The 20,280-nt window shown below is 33.9% G+C and overlaps 1 protein-coding gene across 3 annotated transcripts; it reads right to left on the bottom strand.

The window, feature by feature from the left end:
• Positions 1 to 11,070: 11,070 nt before the first annotated feature.
• Positions 11,071 to 17,774, bottom strand: LOC144563308 (arogenate dehydratase 2-like). 3 transcript variants are annotated; one of them, XM_078312763.1, is made up of 13 exons: positions 17,447 to 17,774; positions 14,386 to 14,583; positions 14,219 to 14,283; positions 14,030 to 14,122; positions 13,625 to 13,825; positions 13,069 to 13,161; positions 12,561 to 12,656; positions 12,384 to 12,461; positions 12,168 to 12,257; positions 12,015 to 12,082; positions 11,823 to 11,904; positions 11,639 to 11,731; positions 11,071 to 11,551 (listed from the first exon to the last, which is right to left on the bottom strand). In XM_078312763.1, the coding sequence occupies exons 2-12, from the start codon at positions 14,573 to 14,575 to the stop codon at positions 11,672 to 11,674; spliced, it is 1,116 nt and encodes a 371-aa protein (XP_078168889.1). In that variant the 5' UTR covers positions 14,576 to 14,583; positions 17,447 to 17,774; the 3' UTR covers positions 11,071 to 11,551; positions 11,639 to 11,671. The 3 variants fall into 3 exon arrangements, with proteins under 3 accessions (XP_078168889.1, XP_078168887.1, XP_078168888.1); XM_078312761.1 differs by lacking the exon at positions 17,447 to 17,774 and adding an exon at positions 14,944 to 14,977; XM_078312762.1 differs by lacking the exon at positions 17,447 to 17,774 and adding an exon at positions 14,944 to 14,977 and having other exon boundaries at positions 11,687 to 11,731.
• Between the last annotated feature and the right edge of the window lie 2,506 nt (positions 17,775 to 20,280).

The following is a 20,280-nucleotide window of genomic DNA, read 5'->3' as shown; positions in this document are numbered from 1 at the left end:
AGAAGGGTCAGGGCTAAGCACTTGCCTAACCCTGGATTCGAATTTTTTTTTTAGATCAAGTGGTATTTTATACTTGTGTCTACCTCTGAATGGATATAATGCCTAACTCAGAATTTAATTTACGGTCCAGTATAAAGATGGCCATGTCACGTGGACGATCACGGCAGGTAACCGGCATACGTACCGTCACGTAACCGTATCATGCCGTGACATATCCGATCGTGCTGTGATTTTTTTAGATTCCTATTCACTACTCCACTCCAATTTGTCAATAGAAAAAATTGTACTATTATCAATATTTTGTGCTTATCCCTGACCAAAATCCTGAATCCGTCTCTACACGTAACTGATACACGTATCATGCCTTTCCGTGACAGAGCTGGCTCCGTCGTGCCATTTTTCCCACTCACCTAGGAGGGATACAGATTCAGAAATAGTTGGATCCCAATCGAACAAAAGAAAATATTGAGTGTTAAATCCGAGCAGTTATTTTTATTTGGCACGAATCTTAAAGCAATTGCTAACAGTTTCTATATATACGTCGGATTGAATATGACCCGGCTCTATTAGCTTTATATTTCTTTCATATTTGTACTTAACACGTGTGTATCCTTATTTGTGGGGTCAAGAACTAGAACAAAACAGATTAAATCTGACAGGATATTCGGGCTTTTCGGGCACCCGGCCGATAGCTGACCATCTTCATCCTTGTTCAATTTTATTCTTACTTGTTTACCAAAAGGAACTTTTAGCTTGTTAAATTTTGTATTGAACTTTTTGTCAACAAAACCTATGAATCAAATATGGATACAAATATGGTTTTGAATTTTAATTATCCGTATTCAAATAATATGAGTAAAACTAGGGTGTAGTGTTTGGTGAGCTTAACTTCAAAATATATTATATCAGTTTCAAACGATAGATCTAAGCCGTTGAAATCCATCTAATTCACAAGTGATGAATTTACATGCAAAGATTTTAAGTTTTCGAATTATTTTAGTAAAAAGTCAAATAGTCAAAATTAGAAGGTTTACAAATTAATTTTAGTGCATTCATTTTTTTTAACCCTTTTTGACCACTTGACTTTAAACAAAATTAATTCGAAATTCTAAAAACTTTACATGTAAATTCATCACTCGTGAAGTAAATTGGTTTCAACGGTTTGGATTTATTGTTTGAAGCTAATTTAATAAGTTTTGGAGTTAAACTCACCGAACACCTTGGTGAGCTTAAGAACACCCTAGTTCTACTCAAATAATATATATATATACCATATAGTTAACCATAAATTATGAAAATATTTATGTATATATCTACTGTTATTGGATATCCGATCCGTATCCGTATTCGTATGTATCCGTCTAATAACTGATCCGTATCCGAAAATTAAAAACATATACGGATATGATTTTACCACTATCTGATCCGTATTTGATATGTTTGCACCCCTAATTAATATGCAGAAGTTATAAATTATCGAACTTATGAAGTATATAGTCAAATGATTAAAATTGAGAAAAAAAAATTAATGTAATAAAATTAACTTACCAATCTTCTATTTTGACAAGGTTATTATGCAGTGAGGTACACACTCTGCTTCGCATTTATAGAACCAAAAATCTTCCTTATTATGAATAGAGTATATGCATTGAAAAATTTGAATTATGAACCATGTATTACTTATTTACTTTTGTTTTAACTAGGGGTGAAAACGGAGCGGATATGATATCAGCATTATCCACTCCGTTTTCACCCCTAGTTATAACACAACTAAAAGTTTCAGCTGAGGGCATAAATAAGAGGGGTAAAAAAAAAGATTTTGATCACAAAAGTTATCTTTAAATTTCTTTTTTATTTATGTGGAATTAATCTTTGAATTTTTTTTCAGAACAAAAATTTCAAATTGGTTACTGAACATTTAGTTACACTAAATCAGCCCTTCAACTTTCAAAAAAAAAAAAAAAAAACAGTAAATTTGTCCTTCAACTTCTCTCAAATTAACATAATTAATATTTACAATTTAGTTATTTTTGCAGAACTTAAAGAACTAAATTAATGCAAATGGTAGTTTTAGGACCAACTTTGTCATTTTTTCAAATGTGTAAGGATCAGTTTTTTTTTTTTTTAAATTCAAACTAATTTGGTGTAAACAACAATCTAGCAGCCAAGTATTGTTTTTAAATTCAAACTAATGTGGAAGAAAATTATTAATTACACAAATTTTGAGACCATTCAATAAATATAATTTTACTATTTATCGATTAATACTGATCAGTTGTATAAAAATGTACATCGTAGATGGGAGCAAAAATAGTGAATTAGGATACATATTAGTTTAACTTGACACGAATCTTAAAATGGATGTCTTCTTAGTTCTTATATTTATGGCCACCGTATTAATTTTGTCCCGACTGGGATTAATCTAAGCCGTCCGTATGTAATTTGTTTGGATCAGGTACGTAGGAGTAGAGTGGAAAAAATGTGTCGTGGTGTGACTAACACACTATGACTTAATTTGGTCTTGTGTTATGCCTTGCCGTTCCGTGACCAAAATGTTAAGGGATGGTCACGCCGTGCTCAAACATGCTGTGACCAAATGTGACTCGCGTGACTATTTGATCATAATTTAGGTTAATTTATTCAAGATAATTCACCATTTGATCAATATCTAATGGTCCTAATTACATGTAACTAGCGTGACCACGTACGGTTCCATAACTAGATCTTTCACGTGATGTGCCGTGCCGTGCTAAAGTTTCAAAAGATGAATACGGCACACTAATGGTCACGACACGTAGCCATTGGTGAACCTAAGAAGGGTCAGAGTTAGGCACTTGCCTACCCTGGATTCAAATATTTTTTTTTTAGATCTAGTGATATTTTATATTTGTGCCTACCCCTGAATGGATGCAATGCCTACCTCAGAATTTAATTTACAATCCAGTATAATAAAATTGCATGGAAATGTAAGTCAGTCCATATTGATTTGTGTAAAAGAAAGAAAGAAAGAAAGAAAGAAAGAAACACAGTTCGATTAGTTATTTCACTTAGAAGAATCGTTGATTTGTTAGGAGAATTTTTTTTCGAAAGATGGCCATGTCACGTGGACGGTCACGGCATGTAACCGGCATACGTGCCATGACGGAACCGTGTTATGCCGTGACATATTCGATTGTGCTATGATTTTTTTAGATTCCTATTCACTACTCCACTCCGATTCGTCAAGAGAAAAAATTATAGTACTCTTATCAATAGTTTGTGCCTATCCCTGATCAAATGTCTTATTAATTATGCAGTGAGGTACACACTCTGCTTCGCATTTATAGAACCAAAAATCTTCCTTATTAATTATGAATGAGAAGGGTTCAGATGTCTCCATTTTCTATCTCCACCATGCCTCAATTTTTAAAAAACTTAATAACTCAAAATTTAAAATTTAAAAATCAAAATAAAACCGCTGGATATGATCTATTTCATTTTATCTATGCATGTGTAAAAAATTGTAACATTTCAATTTTGTTTTTGTTGTCATCAAGAGCTTGTAAAAAACACACAAATGTGGATAATTTATAGACGTTGATTTTTCAACTTATTTATTCACATTTAAACAAAATTGAAATGTGATAATTTTTTATGAGCACATAGAGAAAATAAAATAGATCACATCTAACGGTTTTATTTTGATTTTTAAGTTTTAAATTTTAAATTATTAAAGTTTTTAAAAATTGAGACATGGTGAAGACATAAAAAATGGAGGCATTTGAACCCTCCTCGTTATGAATAAAGTATATGCATTGAAAAATTTGAATTATGAACCATGTATTACTTATTTACTTTTGTTATAACTAGGGGTGAAAACGGAGCCGGATTATCCGGCGGATATCTGCTCCGTATCCGGAAATTATCCGAATCCGGATAATTCGGATTCAGATAATTATCGAAAATCCATAGCAGATCCGGAGTCCTAAACGGAGCGGATATCCGGATTATCCGGATTCGGATAGTTTGGCCGGACCCATATAAAAGAGGAATTAATATTTGCTATAGGAGGGATTTGAACCCATGTCCACCCATCTCAAGATCTTTGGACTAAACTTCAAACCACTAGACCACAATATCTTTTGTTACCATTCATTTATTTGATATATATATTATATGAATAGATTATCTCCCATCTCTTATAAGTTCATTAATATTTATATTTAATGTTTTAATTAATATTTGTGAGTAGAACTAGGGTGTTCTTAAGCTCACCAAAGTATTTGGTGAGCTTAACTCCAAAACTCACCAAATCGGTTTCAAATGATGAATCCGAACCATTGGAACCCTCTTACCTTACGAGTGATGCGTCTACATGTGAAAATTTTAAATATTCGAATTAATTTAGTATTAAGTCAATTGGTCAAAATTAGAAGGTTAATAAATTAATTTTAGTGCATTTATTTTTTAAACGTTTTTTGACCGCTTGACTTTATACTAAATTAATTCGAATGTTTAAAATTTTCACACGTAGATGCATCACTCGTAAGGTAAGCGGATTTCAACGGTTCGGATTCATCATTTGAAACGGATTTAATGAGTTTTGGAGTTAAGTTCACCAAAATATTTGGTGAGCTTAAGAACACCCTAGTTCTACTCAATATTTGTATCTTAGAAGTTAATATATCTTAATTATCCGACCATTATTCGTTTTATATCCGTATTCGAATCTGTATCCGTGGACTATCCGTTCCGTATCCGTATCCATTTAAGGCGAATTTGATTTTGAATTTTGATATCCGTTTACCATCTGTATCCGTATTCGTATTCGCTCATTATCCGACGAATGCAGATATGATATCAGCATTATCCGCTCCGTTTTCACCCTACTTATAACACAACTAAAAGTTTCAGCTGAGGGCATAAATAAGAGAGGAAAAAGAAAAGATTTTGATCACAAAAGTTAGCTTGGCTTTCCCACTCCGCGCTTGAGTGCGTATCCTCTGAGATATCTCAACTTTTGCGTGACCGACGTGTCCAGTGCCTATTCGGGGTGATGTAGGGGTCAGTATTATGTGTGCTTTGAGATTCGTGCAGAGCGTATTTAAACGGTTGAGATTTTCGATAAAGTCACGCAAATTTTGAGATATCTCAGAGGATACGAATTCCTCGCGCTTTGACTCTGCTTGAGCTTGGCTTTTTGCTCTCGTCTCAATTTTTTTTGCCTTGATCATTTGTGACCCCTGCTGTGGATGAGGCTGTGGCAGCTTGTTTCCCGCACTAATATGCTGACCCGCTGCATGCTTATTGTACAAATAGTTACACTAAATCAGCCCTTCAACTTTCAAAAAAAAAAAAAAAAAAAAAATGTAAATTTGTCCTTCAACTTGTCTCAAATCAATTGGAAAACCCGAGCCCGAGCCCGGCCCGATCATCACAAAAGTTAGCGTGGCTTTCCCACTCGCGCTTTGACTCTGCTTGAGCTTGGCTTGAGCTTGGCTTTCCCACTCTGCATGCTTGTTGTACAAATAGTTACACTAAATCAGCTCTTCAACTTTCCAAAAAAAGAACCCAAAAAAAAAAAAAAAAGTAAATTTGTCCTCCAACTTGTCTCAAATCAATTGGAAAAGCTGCCAACAGCCAAGCCAAAAATTCCTATATAAACAACACACTTCTTCCGTTCCTCGTCCCTCTCAAGCAACCAACAGCCAAGCCCAAAAAAACTATACCATCAAAATGGCTAACAACCTCCCTGCCGGTGCGTTTGACCCTCGCCCTGATCCGGCAATAATAGCTACGATGTTGGTAAAAGTTGGAGTGTTCATAGGCGCATCAGCCTTTTCAGCAATGCTGAGGCCTCTGCCGCCTGCTGTTATGATGTCACACATCGACATTATACAGTATGCCTTTGGTGTTGCTCTGGCCGTTATCTTTCTCTTCGGACTCGGGATGATAGGAGTTGGGTGGTTCATAGGCTCCAATCATGACCCCACAAGATACACTACGTTGGCAAGGGCCGTAACTCGTGCTTCTCATGTTGTGCTTGTATTCGCCATCGCCTTGCACACCAGCAAGTAGTTAATTACGGTACTTGGTATATTCTGTGTTTGTAAAATGATATGTATCGGTATTTGTACAATAATTCTACTTTGAGATTATGTACTATTTGTGATGTGTTTGTATTTGCGTGTATGAGATTGGAGAGATATTTATTATTAATTTGCTGAATTGAATTGATTAAAACTAATTTAGTATTTTTTAGAACTAATTTATTATTTTAGAGGTTTGATGTTTTTATTGTACTATGATTATGTTATAAAATTAATAAACGCAATTAGAATCAGGTAGGTTAGATGACCATCAGACCATATTCGTTCAAATTAATGTACCTGATCGGATCCATTTGATTCGCGTTAAGATTTGTGCGTATCAAATGAGTATGATCTTAATGCGGATCATACGGTCCACCCCCAAGGGAGCAGATCACCTGCCCCCCGGGGTGCAGGATTTTCCTGCCCCCTCAGTCACTGTGGGGTGGGGTCGGGTTTAGGGTGGGTGGGGCCGGGTTTAGGGTTTAGGGTGGGTGGGGCCCACTAACAGTGACTCTGGGGGCAGGAGATTCGATCCCCACCCCCAAACCCCCTCTCTTCTCAGACAAACTCTACCTTGCATCGGTACAAGGAAATATCTCCTCTATTTATGAAATAGAGTATATGCATTGAAAAATTACAACTATATATATATATGAACTATGTATTTTGAAATTGTTAGATTTAAAGTTTCACCTTAGGACATTAATATATATAAAAAAAAAAAAAGATTTTGATCCCTAAATTTTATTTGTAAAAAAATTGGTCATTAAATTTTATTTTCATCAAATTGACCTCCGAATCTTTTCCGAAGAAAAAAAAATCAAGTTGGATCCTAAACTTTTAGTTACACTAAATCGACCCTTCGACTTTTAAAAAAAATAAAAATAAAATAAGGTAAGTTTATTCTTCAACTTCTCTCAAATTAACTAAATTAGTATTTACAATTTTGTTATTTTTCAAAGTTTATAGGACTAATTTTGTGCAAATAGTAGTTTTAATTAGGGATCATTTTGTTATTTTTTAAATGCTCAATGTCCAAGTTATTTTTTTAATTTAGAACTAATTTGGTTTAAATAAAAATCTAGCAGTTAATTAAGTTTGTTTTGAAAAAAGAAATGAAAAACCAAAACTTAGATTTTCCCTGAAAAGCCAAAACTAATGTTTTGAGTTTATTCTTCATTACCGAAAACATATATAAGAAAAAATAAAAATAAAATCAGCCTCTCTCACAATTGACATTTGACAGTGACATCATGGTATTTCATAAATAATTGGAAAGCCCGAGCCCGAGCCCGAGCCCGAGCCCGAGCATAACCTATGCAATTCTCTTATAATCTCTCCTCCATATAAGACTCTCTCCAGCCTCCCTCTCAAACAAAAGCTATTTATCTCCAACATAAGTCAATGGCGTAATTGCATGTTGTCGTCTCCAAGCATGCAGCACATACATATATATATATATATTATGTTTTTTTCTTTAAATTTCAGCAATAATTAATTAACTATAACATGTTTGTAACTTTTATATTAATAATTTGCTCCTTAATTTGCTTTGAACGGTCGGTTCCAATAATTAGTGACCTATATATGGAATTAACCTCCAAAATATTTAAAAAGTTTTACATTGGGACAGAGGAGACTACAACTCCCCCCCAAAAAATTAGAAACAATTTATTTATTTTCTGAGAGGGGTTTGAGGTATTTATTATACTATGATTAGTTATTAAATTAATAAGTGCAAATGAAATAAAAAATAGTTTTCTTTTTATCTAAAGATTTTTTTTAATGGTATAATGTTAGTGCCACTGGGAAAGACAAATTAGATTCTAGAACAAATTAATTAAGATGTTATCTAATTATCATGATCTAATTAATGCTCATCAAAACTGTTTAACAACCCGGCTCCACTTAATTTTCACCTTTCTATTTGCAAATGAGTTGTGGGGATCGACAATGGAGTACATGAAAAAAAAAATAGGTATACAACCTGATTATTTATGCTGAAATAAAGTAAATTGAAATCACATCAAATAGTACTTAATTATTTTTTAACATTTAGAATGATAAAAAGACAAAAACATGTGTTGAATCAGTGTTGTAAACAATTTATTGGAAATAATTGGTCGATTTGTCAAAAAAATCCGTAACGATTTGATCACGGCCAATGACTAATCGATCAATTAATCGATCTAAATGACCATATATATATAATTTTTTACAACACTACTGAACTACACTAACACCTTTCGAAGAAAAAAAAACAGAATATTGCACTTTGCACATTAGGAGGGGGATTTGGAATGGCGCTGGGAGATTTGCTTTAGAATTATTTCCAAGTTCCATACTAAATTCTTACAAAACGTGTTGCATGCGGGGTCCAGAAATAAGACCAAAAGGATGAATCTTACCTGTTAATAATTTGCGTGTCATATCGTATCAGTATCATACTATCATACGTACAGACCTTATACGCACTAATAATAATTTTCTCTTTTATTATCTCGTCTGAAGCGAAGAGTATATATTTCGAGCCGGGCTTTTCGGGCACTCGATCGATGGCTAACTATCTCGATTCTGTTAATTTATTTTTTTACCAAGAAATTAATTTATGCTAATTAAGGCATCTTGTGATTTTGATCTAATTTTTTTAGGTTATTAATAATAGTTTAAATTTGTATACTTAACTTTTTAGTATCAACAAAACCTATGAACCTACAAATTCCTTAGTCAAACCTATGAACCTCTGTTCATTTATTATATTATTTTCTCATTTAATTTCTCTAGCTCGGGCCGCGCGACAACCTCAGGCGCATCTAGACCGTTCGTTCGAATTCACTCCGGAAATCCTGATTTACCTGATAGAACAAACAGTCAGCTCTCCATCAAGATTCAAGTATGAGGTCGATATATAATTTGATTGTGTGCACGTTTATATATAGTTGATCTGTACAAGTCTGTCTAGTAAATTAAAGCGAAACACAAATTTCACTTTTCGCACATAGTAAAGCGGAGAATCATAAAAAAATGTACATAGATTAAAGTTGTACTCTCATTTACTATTTTATTTATCTGTCCCATACAAGAAAATTCTTATCACCGCTGTCAAATGGGATAATAATTATCTTCTTCTTGCTTCATTTTATACGTCTACAGTCTTTTTGTGATAGTAAATTAAATGTAAATTCTGGTAAATAACGATATGATCCATACTGTACGTCTCATCTAGCTCATAATAGCCCAAACAAAATATCTTGTAATTTTGTTTAGTTGTATAGGCCAGACCCAATTAACGCTACTATCTGCAATTAGTCAAAATCCGAGAGCTCGACTAGACAGGAGCTCAGTTCAAAGCCTAAACGAAGAGCGAGAAGCGAGGAGAGGAGAGAGCGGAGACGAAAAGCCTCTCTCGTAAGTGTGTTTTGGTTCTTTCAAGTAGAATTTTTTTTCTTCACCGAAACCAAATTATAGCAAGTTTGCAAATGAAAGTGTTCAGTCTATAAGAAATAGCAATTGATTTAGTGGTAAAGACATATGGTCTCTATGTGAGATCATGGGTTCGATACCCGAATAGGGGAAATCATTTGTTGTATTACAAAGTTGTTAAATAGTTGAGTGGCTTGACCTCCAACTTTTATCAAAGAAAAAAGTGTTCAGTATATTGTTTTGCAAAACACTAAGGTGCAAGTGTTCAGTATATTATTTTGTAAGAAATAACAGTTATGCACCTACCCTTGTAGTCTCGAATCCGTATCACCTCATGTACCTAAGGAGCAAATGGTGAATCTGGACCGTTCATTTCACTTGGCACGAATCTCAAAGCAGACCCCCGCAACCTTGACATGCACCAGATTGAGTTTAATATGAATGAAATTGATCTGAGCCGTCTATTTTTTTCAATTGCACCTCCTGTAGTCTCAAGTACTCTCAAGTCTAGGTGTTATAGAGCCAAGTTGTGGAAAAATCAGACCAAATTTATTATTTTTGGAGTAAAATTTCTAACTGAGAACGCAGCATCCAACAACAAAATCACGTTTATTCTATTATTTTCTGTTATTGTCTTCAACTTTAGATGCTTCACAGTTCATTATGATAGTTCGACGGATCATGGCTCCTGGTATATGTGGTGTCTGCAAGAGCTTCATTTTTTTCATTCCATCTATGGGTTTTTCATTGCCAGAATTCAAATTCATGATTTAATTGGAAACATTTTCAATCTTTTTAACAATCCGTCTGGAATTACACATCACATTTTATAATTACTAATTTTAAGAATGCAATGTTTGCAATTGTAAAATTATCAATTATAAAAAATATTATGTTTGCTATGTTAGTGATATTTAAATCCCAAGAATGGAAACATCTTCAATATTGCTAAATTGTAGATTTGGTCAAATAAATTAAAATTTTATATAATTGCATAGATGGAGAGATACTCTTAACCGGTTAACCCTTTTCCTTTCGCAAGAAAACTGCATGTTTTTCTGTTGAGATAAAATTGCAACTTTTTTCTTTTTAAGACTTGGTAGTGGCTACCAAGGATAATATTGAATATAAATAATTGTACAATCATTTTCCATACAAACCAATAACACAACCAAGAACACAGAAAGCTAAACAACTATTTGCATTGCCATGCCCACATGAGTTTCTTCAGGTGAACAGTAGCATGCACATTTCCATCTCCTTGCGATTATACTTGAGCTAATCGGTTGCTCACTTGCTCTCCAAACACTATCCGATTTCGTTGTTTCCAAAAATGTGCCACAAGACGCACATGAACCTTGCTGCCTCCTTCCTTTAACATATTTAACATTCAGGATAAACATAAAACCTTTTATTTGTGAAGACTAGTTGGGTCCATATTTAAGTGACTCGTCATGCCAGTTTGTTGCAGTGCAGATCGACCGTCTGCTCGACTCGTTGTCATAACAAACTACCTTTGTACAGATTTGGAAGTTCAAATTTAAATGAAACATAAGATACCCATACTATGTTGACAAGCTTGGCACAAAAAATAATATATTAAAAGGAACCATGCTATGCTCCTCTCAAGATATAGATAACAACGAGCACGATAACAAATGCAACGAAAACTGATAGCAACATATGCACATCCCTGCCTCATTCTTCTCAAGCTTGTAAGCCAAGCTTTTCAACTTTGGTATTTTATAATATTTATAGCATAATAAACAAAATGTTATATAATAGTAACAAACATCAATTTGTACCAAGAGCAAAGAATGCCAAATGAAAGATGGTAAAACAGCAACTGCTTTTGCAGGTGTCACTAGATGACTATAAATATATATATATATATATATATAATAAGCACTTCCCTCTCTCTCTGCATTCTTTTATCTGCCCCCATAAAGTTGGCTTAGCAAAGCAAAATTAAGCCAACTCAAAAATTCTCTCAAGATGAAAAATCTTGATTCCATCAATATATACTAGTTAGGCTTCACTTTCTATATGATTTTGACCTGCAAATAGAAGTAAAGCTTGTACATAAAGCAATGTGTGAAATTGAGGAAATAGAAGCACAAGGAAATTGAAACAAATTCCCCCACCTAGAGCAAAATTTGAACAGGCAAGGAATAAACTCATGCTTGGCTCACATCCATCGGGTAACTCCCAAGCACTCTCAAGAAGGGTGCAAATTCCTATTATACAACCAAACGTGTTAATTTATTTACGAGTATGACAGAGAATGATACCATTAATGGATTAAGCAAAGTTTACTGCTGAAAATACCTGCAAATGGTTAAGAGCATTACGGGAATTAGGATCAGCCATCGATGCCTCAAAATCCACATAGAAGAGATAGTCAAAGTACCTATTACAGCATATATCAAAACAGACATGTTATCATCGGCAATGCTCTTTTTGTGTTTAAGCCCACAAATTCTTTTATTCCTAAATAGTATAGCTGTTTGATGTGCTCACTTTGATGGCACGCCGTTGCCATCATCACAAACACGCAATGGTCTCTTCTTGCTCGGCCGGCTTTCTATCTGTGTATATATAAAAAAAGAAGTAAATAAACTTAGCAACACGCAGAATTCCTTCCATTAAATCTGTAAGGTATAATAATTTTACCTTAGTAAGGTTGATATCCCTCATAGCAAATACAGCTAATGCTTTGAAAAGCACACCAGGGCCCTCTTCTAGAGAAAAGACTATGCTAGTCTTTAAGAAAGTAAAAAGACAAAAATAATAATAAGATGGTAGTCTACAGATTTAAGCAGCAGACATGACAAAGATCCAAGAATATATCAAAAAGTGAAAAAAAAAATTAGGAGAACAAAATTATACCTTGAATGGCTTCCCGACACGAGGCATTATTGGCTCTCTTGCAAGCATCAAGAAACGGGTTATATTATCTCGGTCATCCTACATTAGCATACAATAATATAGTGTGAACATGCAAACTTACAAAAAGAAGAAAGATAAAAAATTATAAAAAGGGGAAGGAGGGGAGATTAAAATTACCTGAATATCTGGTGCCAGAATATTCAAACCGTATAGCTCTGCTGCACGAGAGCTGGCAATGGCTGCAGCGTCTCTTAAATTGTTAAGAGATATATACTACAGAACAGTTATTGGTTAAGAAATATATACTACAGAACAGTTATTGGATATTCAAAATTCAGTTTTTAAGCAGCAAAACAATATTTTGTTAATTAATTTCAGTTCAGATATCATAGCCATGCCAGGTCAAACCATTAGAAACCCAAAAAAAAAGCCTTGGATGTGAATGCTTAAATTATTATGCTCAGTATTAGTACATGAAAAGATAGCCATCCCGAGACAGAGGGCCGGTACTAAACCAGTTAGGCACCTTACTAATACTGCACCAAAACTAGCCTGTACCAGTCAGCCTCCCTAAGAACACCACATGGTACAGAGAAGGCAGCAGCCCACAGGTATGGTGCCTCCCTGATACAAACTCCAGAAACAAAAATAATTGTGGTAATAAATGATAAAACAAAATTGGCACCTGTGCAGCACCAGCTGTATCATCAACAGCTTCTCTAACCAGGCCTTTGTTTGTCAACAACTTTGTTAGTGTGTGTTCGCACTGTGCCAGAGCCTAGAATGATATGATTTCCAGATAAGAAGGCATATTTTTGGAGAGCTAGCTATTTTTTTTTTCCTAATTTAAGCTGTAAAAAATAATAAGAGAAATATATATGGTAATGAAAATAAGTAATAGCATGAGTATAGTCGATATAGAAGTTTGCGGGACTGGACAGGACTAAACTCGATAATAAGATGAATAAAAAGAAAGCTCTTTTATATATTATTTACCAAAGCATTGAGTGTATGTAGACTACTTTTTCCTTTATTAGCTATAATAGTAAAATGGAAACAAAGACATGATAGTACTTCTGGCGTAAAACTTACCGAACCGAATGTCAATTTTAAGCTCTTCAATTACTTTATCACATAGGTTTGAAATAAATACAGATTGACATCTCAACCATGATTTCTAAAAATACTAAATGCTAGAAACACATAAATGTGCACAGAAACACAGTCATGCATGAATATACCTGGGGGTGGCTGAGAACCCTCTTGATATCCACAAGATTCACACCTGGAAGAGCCAAGAGACAGTGGTGAACAGTATGTTGCACCTCTCCAACAATATGCAAGTTATGCCGCAATAACAAATCATAGTTACGGTGTATGCTACCTCCCAGTGAATTCTCGATTGGTAAAACTGCACAATCAACTTTTCGGGTCTCCACTGCCTGTTAGATATGAAATAAATCACAAGGAGTGCAATTAGATTTAAGTTGGGTATGGTACAAATCATAAATGCAAGCTTTGTTGTCAGGAATGCCCAATTTATTAATTATAGCCCCAATATCACACTCTACTCTTTGGATTGCAATGCAAATATTATTTTGTACTTCCGATTGCAAAAAATTAAAGAAATGAACAGCAACACGGACCTCAAATGCAGTCTCAAAGAATTCACAAGGAACAGCGTCACAGTTGGGATATGCCTTTCCAGCAGCCGCTTCACTGTGTGCCCCTGGCACCCCCTAAATTACCAAATATAGTTAGAAGAAATAGGTAACACCTTTGAGCATAGAAATCAGTTCGTTGCAAGAAAAAAAAATATTAACAAAACAAATAACCTGATAAGCAACTCTTAATTTGGGACTGTTTGCTGAGTTACTGACATCAGAGCTTGTGAGAGGCCCTAAAATTATAAAAATTTACAAGTAAAATTTTGAAAATAAAAAGAATGAGTATATCAAGTGAAGAAAGGAGAAGAATCTTAGGAAGCTGGTGGTGGGCTCACTTGTCAGAGACCCATCAATCTTGAGGGCCTTGGCAGTGTGACTGTGTTCTCTGAGGCAAGAGGCCGAGGATATTTGGCGCAGCCTATCAATGGAGGGGACAGTAGTCTGCTTGAGCCTTCTCTTCATGCTATGAGATGTATGCTGGGTGGTTTGATAGACTGGATGTTGTGGGGAGAGAGCGAGGTACATGCTTCTGTCTAAACATGAGAGAGAGAGAGAGAGAGAGAGTCAATGCCAATTAATTAGAAGAGATTATATCAAGGATTAATAAGTACAATATGATATGCTAGTGAATTGCAAGCAATAGGCAATATTTGATTTGAATCAAACAATGGTGCAATTTAAAGACAAAAACCAGAATATAGAGAAAATGTTAGCTACAAGAGAATACATGCTGAAGGCATGAGATAAAATGAGAAATGTTCTGATAAATTCACAGAAACATAAAGATTGGCCTTCCATATTACATATACTTGACTTGAAAGCTCTTCTGCAAGTTTATAGATACCTAGCTAGGGAGACATATAATTAGAAATTTTCTTATAATTCACACAAACATAGAGATTCGGTTTCCATATTACATATACTCGACTTCAAAGCAGTTACTTACACCTTGTTTGGATGGAGAGTAGAGGATGGGAGGGGAGGTGAAGATTGGAATGGAATGGAATGGAATAGAAAGGAAGATTAATATATTTAACCTCTTCGTGTTTGGATGATTAATGAGGAAAAATAAATTTAACTTTTCTTTCCGCCTTATTTCTTGTTTGGTTAACTAAAGTTATAGAAGGTTAATCAAATGGTTTTAGTTTATTTGACTATTATACCCTTTACAATCTTGAAACACAATTAAATAATTTAAACAAAAAAAGATAAATAGATAATCATTGAAAATTATTTGTCAAGAATTGTTAATTGACAACGGATAAATAGAAATCAAATCTAATCTTAAGTTACTGACCTAAATAATTTCCATATTTCAAATAAATAGCAATCAACAATAGTTGCAGCCATGTAGCCTATTTGTGTATGCCACCATGAACTATTAGATTAAAGGGTACACATGGTGCTATATGTGTTAGAAAAGCGAAACAAATCATGAAGACATTAAAACGGTTAATGGGTCTCATAATCAAATTTATTTCGTATAGAAATTGGTATTAAGCGTCAAACTTGATGTTTAAAAAATAAACAGCGTAGATATAAAAAAAAAACTAACCCTGCTCAATGAAGAACATGGTGGCTACTGTTTAGGTTTGTGGCAAATAAAATTTGATGAGAGTTATATAGTAAGATATATAGGATTGGGCATTTGTGTCTTTTTCTCTCATGATATTTGCATCAAAATATCTTTCCATCCGTTACACTCCAAATTGGGAGGAAAAGCGATTCTATTGATTTCAATTATACAAGGTTAATCATTTTCCCTCTTGTACCCTTCACCTCCACTATAATTTTGTCAACCAAACACGATTCGAGGGAAATTTTTCTTTCCATTCCATTCCTTCCATTAAACTCCATCCAAACATGGTGTTAGGGTCGGAGCTAGGAAGTGTGATAGGGTGGGGCAAAATTTTACAGTGAGTTATAATTTTATAATTATTTGAACAACAAACATATTTTTGCAAAAAAAATTCTGAAAATTGTAGTAAAAGAAGCATATTTAAAAAAAAAAAAAAATTGGGCCAAGGCGCCAATGACATCCCTAGGTCCATGTGGTTCCGCCCCTGCACAGACTGCATGTTTATAGATACACAGCCAGGAATATTAAAATGAAAAAGAACAAAAGAGTTGATACCGATGCTGTCTCCAGCATTCGGTGAAAGAATTAAATCATAACTCAAAATGTGCTTGACTGGTACAGTTCCCAGCATTTTTTGTACCATATCTATTGCTTGCAATTCACTAGCATATTATATTGTACTTATTAATCGTTGATATAATCTCTTATAATTAATTGGCATTGACTCTCTCTCTCTCTCTCTCTCATGTTTAGACAGAAGCATGTAATTTGTCATTCAATGTTACTAACTGTTTGGCACTTCTAATTTCGATCTCTTTTAAATAATGTCAAGACTCCGAAAATGTCTACCGAGAGAGAGCTCGAGACCCTAATTAATTAAAAATCACATTTTTATACTTTAATTAATTTAACTACTCCTAATTTATGCACTAAGATTAGTCTACACCATCTCGTAACCCAAACTAACTTACAACAAAATTAATTCATGTGTTAACCTATCCAATTTTAGATTTGTACAACCCGATCAAACTTGAACCAAAAACAATTTAATTAATTTAATTAGAAGTCAAATCTAATAAATTTCTAATTTCGATCAAAAACAGCAAGCTCAAATCTAACTTAAATTTCGGTTATTTTAGAGTTAGAGTTTTGAACTTGCACCGCCCAATCCGAAAATCCATTCAGAAATCATATTTTTAGTTGAGGTATCATCCCATAACCATGAGGTCCCTTTTTAACTTATTTTCGGCCTAGGTTCAAAAAGATACATATTTTAGTTAAGTCAAATTCTTTAGCCCAATTCACTTAATTCTGATTCGGCACAAAACAGAGAAAAGAAAAATCTCATTTTATTTATCTTCTTTTCTTTCATTCATTTCAAGCCCGATCCCATTAAACCCTTAAAATTAAATTCTCAAAATTTGCACTTAAGTTCCCATAACCAGAGAAATATACCAAGAGTATACATAATTTCACATATGCCCCTATATTTAATTAATTTACACAATTCAAGGTTTCTTCACAGGTGATCGCAAGGAAATTTAATACATGACTCGTGCACAAGAAAATCAATACAACAAGTTCATCGATCAGACGAGTCGGGAAAATCAACAACCCGAAACAGACTCAAATTTAAGTCCTAATTACTTCAACAAGGGATTTCACAAGAACAGATCAGAGAGAGAGGAGGGTCAGCCCCTTCATCAAAATAATCGACCCTTTCGAAAATCAACAATTCAAGAGGGAGCTCGGCTCCATGGCCATCACAAGGCACATTGCAAAATCACACAAGAAAAAAAGGGGAGAACATGATTTACCCGAAAGAGGAGTTCACAAGACGGCAAGGCACTTGAGAAAAATGGCCGAGTCCCGGGCTTGCGCCTCACTTTGCGGCCGTCAAGATTGAATCAACCACCACAAATTTAGCGTCTCCAAGCACCAGATTAGCACCCGCAAGCAACAAAGAAAACTCCCAAATTCTAAGGTTTTCGGATTCTCAAGAAATCAGAGGCAAAAGGCGAAAAAGAGAGAGGGATTAGTCGGGAGAGGGGGGTCCGCGGATCAGAGAGAGAAGAGAAGAAGGTTTTCGTGGTGGAGCCGCGGGTCAGCCAGAGAGGAGAGGCTAGATTTGGTTTTTACAGGAGGGAAGAGGGGAGGCGGAAAAGAGAGAGAGGGGGCGCTGTTGGGGTGGGGTTTCACGGACAGGGAGAGAAGAGAGAAAGGGGAGGGGGTTTATTAAAGGGTTGCTTCAAGATTCGTGTTGAATTTAATCTAAAGGTTCAAACAATTCAAAATTTCAATATGGTCTCATTTAATTGATTTAAATTCCGTTTCTTTCATAAATTCAAATCAAACGTTCGTAATTTTTCATAATTAAATTCTTACATATAATTCATATATCTATTTCTCAATTTAAGATTCGAATAATTCGATCTCCTTTTATATAATTATATATATTCAATTAATTCTCTAAAAATCTTAAATGAACGAGTTTTATAATTTCTATTATTTATTTGCACGAATAATTTCGTATAATTACACTCTTATTTAGAATTCAATTATTTATTTATTCACACAAATCTAATTAGATTAATTTCTCCTTTTCTAAAAATTCAAATGAATTTGTAACGGATCTTTTAATATACATAATTTCATAATTAATTTATATTTCAAAATTTTAGTTTCGTTTTAATCAATCAGATAAAATATGGACCACCGTTAATTAAATAATTTCTTTTTATTAAGCGTAATGTTCAATTTAGCAAATTAATCCATTTTAAAATTTCTGAATATAACAAATATAATATTGATAATAAAAAATTAACCGTCATGCATGCGACTACTTTATCATCATTTATTTTGAAACGCTTAAGGTATACAGAATCGATGTTCTACTGACAAATTTTACAGATAGTAGAGAAATTTAACATACCCTATCTTGTTTTTCTCAAGAAAGTTTATTATTGTAGTTAGTAACAAACTAACAATGTGAATGTATAGATTCCTATATAGGTACACTATAATTTTTTAATAGGGGGCTATTTTGAGAGCATAAATTCTACTTTTTGGTACTGAGATAATCTTTTTTTGTTTTTAATACAATCTTATCCTTCATTAAATACCTTTTATTTTGTTCTAATTAATTTTTGTTATTAATTAAGAAAGTTAATAAAATATAAAACTTTAATGCAATTGATAGGATGACGTGATTTACTTTTTTTTAAAATATGAAATTATTCGTGACTTCACTCATACAGCCGGTATTTTTATTAATATCCAACATATAAAATGGAAAATAATAATAATGTCCACAATTTCTAGTTTTTTTTTTTTTAAATGACTAAACCGGCCACTAGATGGCCGGTTTTCAATTTTTATTCAAAACCGGCTTTGCGTAGGAGCATAGAAACAGCATGTGGAGAGTTGTTTCTAGGGTACAGTTTGGACATAGAACACATCTCGTATCCAGAAGCATACCTCTTCTTTGTAAAACTCCTCTCGAAAGTATTTTATCATGAAGCGTTACACAACAATATAGTTGACACTTTTCGAGAGAAAAAAAGCGCATTTATGACAGTACTCTGTCGCGAATAGAAAAAACAGAACAATGACAGTAGTTCGTCGCAAAAAGTCATTTTTTTTTTCCTCGCAAAAAGTGTCTCATTTTTGTACGTAAAAATTCGCACCGTATGTGGAGTTGGACATTTCCACAAGAACAGAAACTTCCATTTGATCAAAACTGGCACAAGCTGACTGTACAAGAATCTTAGTTTTAACCATAAACAAACCTTTTTCAAGAATTGCATTTAGAAGACCATAAAATAGTCGAGCAGACAGCATGGGGCTTCCAATAGCAGTACTGTCTTCAACAGATTCAATAATTTGGAATGCTTCATCGAACCTTCAAGCCTGCCCCAAGCCCTTTACCAGAAAAAAAAAGGCATTATTCATTGCAATAACTGGCAATTACACCAAAATTGCATTATATAAGAAACATGAGTAGATATAGGGTGTTCTCAATCTCACCAAGCTTCTTGATTAGTTAACTTCAAAACCTATCAAATTGATTTCAAATGACGAATCGACTCTGTTGAAACCGGTCCACTTCACGAGTGATGCGTTTACTTAAATTTAAAATTTTTAAATTGATTTAGTAGCGATCAAAAAAGTAAGTATAAAATTTTATAGGTTAATTTTAATGCATTCATTTTTTATCATTTTTTTTATCGTCTGAATTTATACTAAATTAATTCGAAAAATTAAAAAAATTGCATGTAAACGTGTCACTCATCAAGTATATTGGTTTCAATTGTTTGGATTCATTATTTGAAGTCGATCCGATAAATTAATAAGTTAAGCTCACAAAGAACTTGGGAGACTTAAGAATACCCAAGTTGTACTCAAGAAAAATTGCCAAAGGGATTCTAAACTCAACCAATGTCAAACATCTTGATCATCAGAATACATGTAAATAACACGGGATGCAACGCCAAATTGCAAAGTATCCTCAACATTTCTCATATTTGCATACCGACATTAATAATAATTTTGAATATGAGCAATTGACACAAATTGTGAGATTACAAGAATGGACAAAGTACATTATGTTGAATATTGACAGATTTACCCTTAATGTAAAAATCTTATTTAT

The sequence above is a fragment of the Carex rostrata genome, chromosome 12, assembly GCF_964058835.1.
Source record: "Carex rostrata chromosome 12, lpCarRost1.2, whole genome shotgun sequence".
Lineage (NCBI taxonomy): Eukaryota > Viridiplantae > Streptophyta > Magnoliopsida > Poales > Cyperaceae > Carex > Carex rostrata.
Note: the sequence above shows the minus strand (reverse complement) of the source record. Positions and strands in the feature narration are given on the sequence as shown.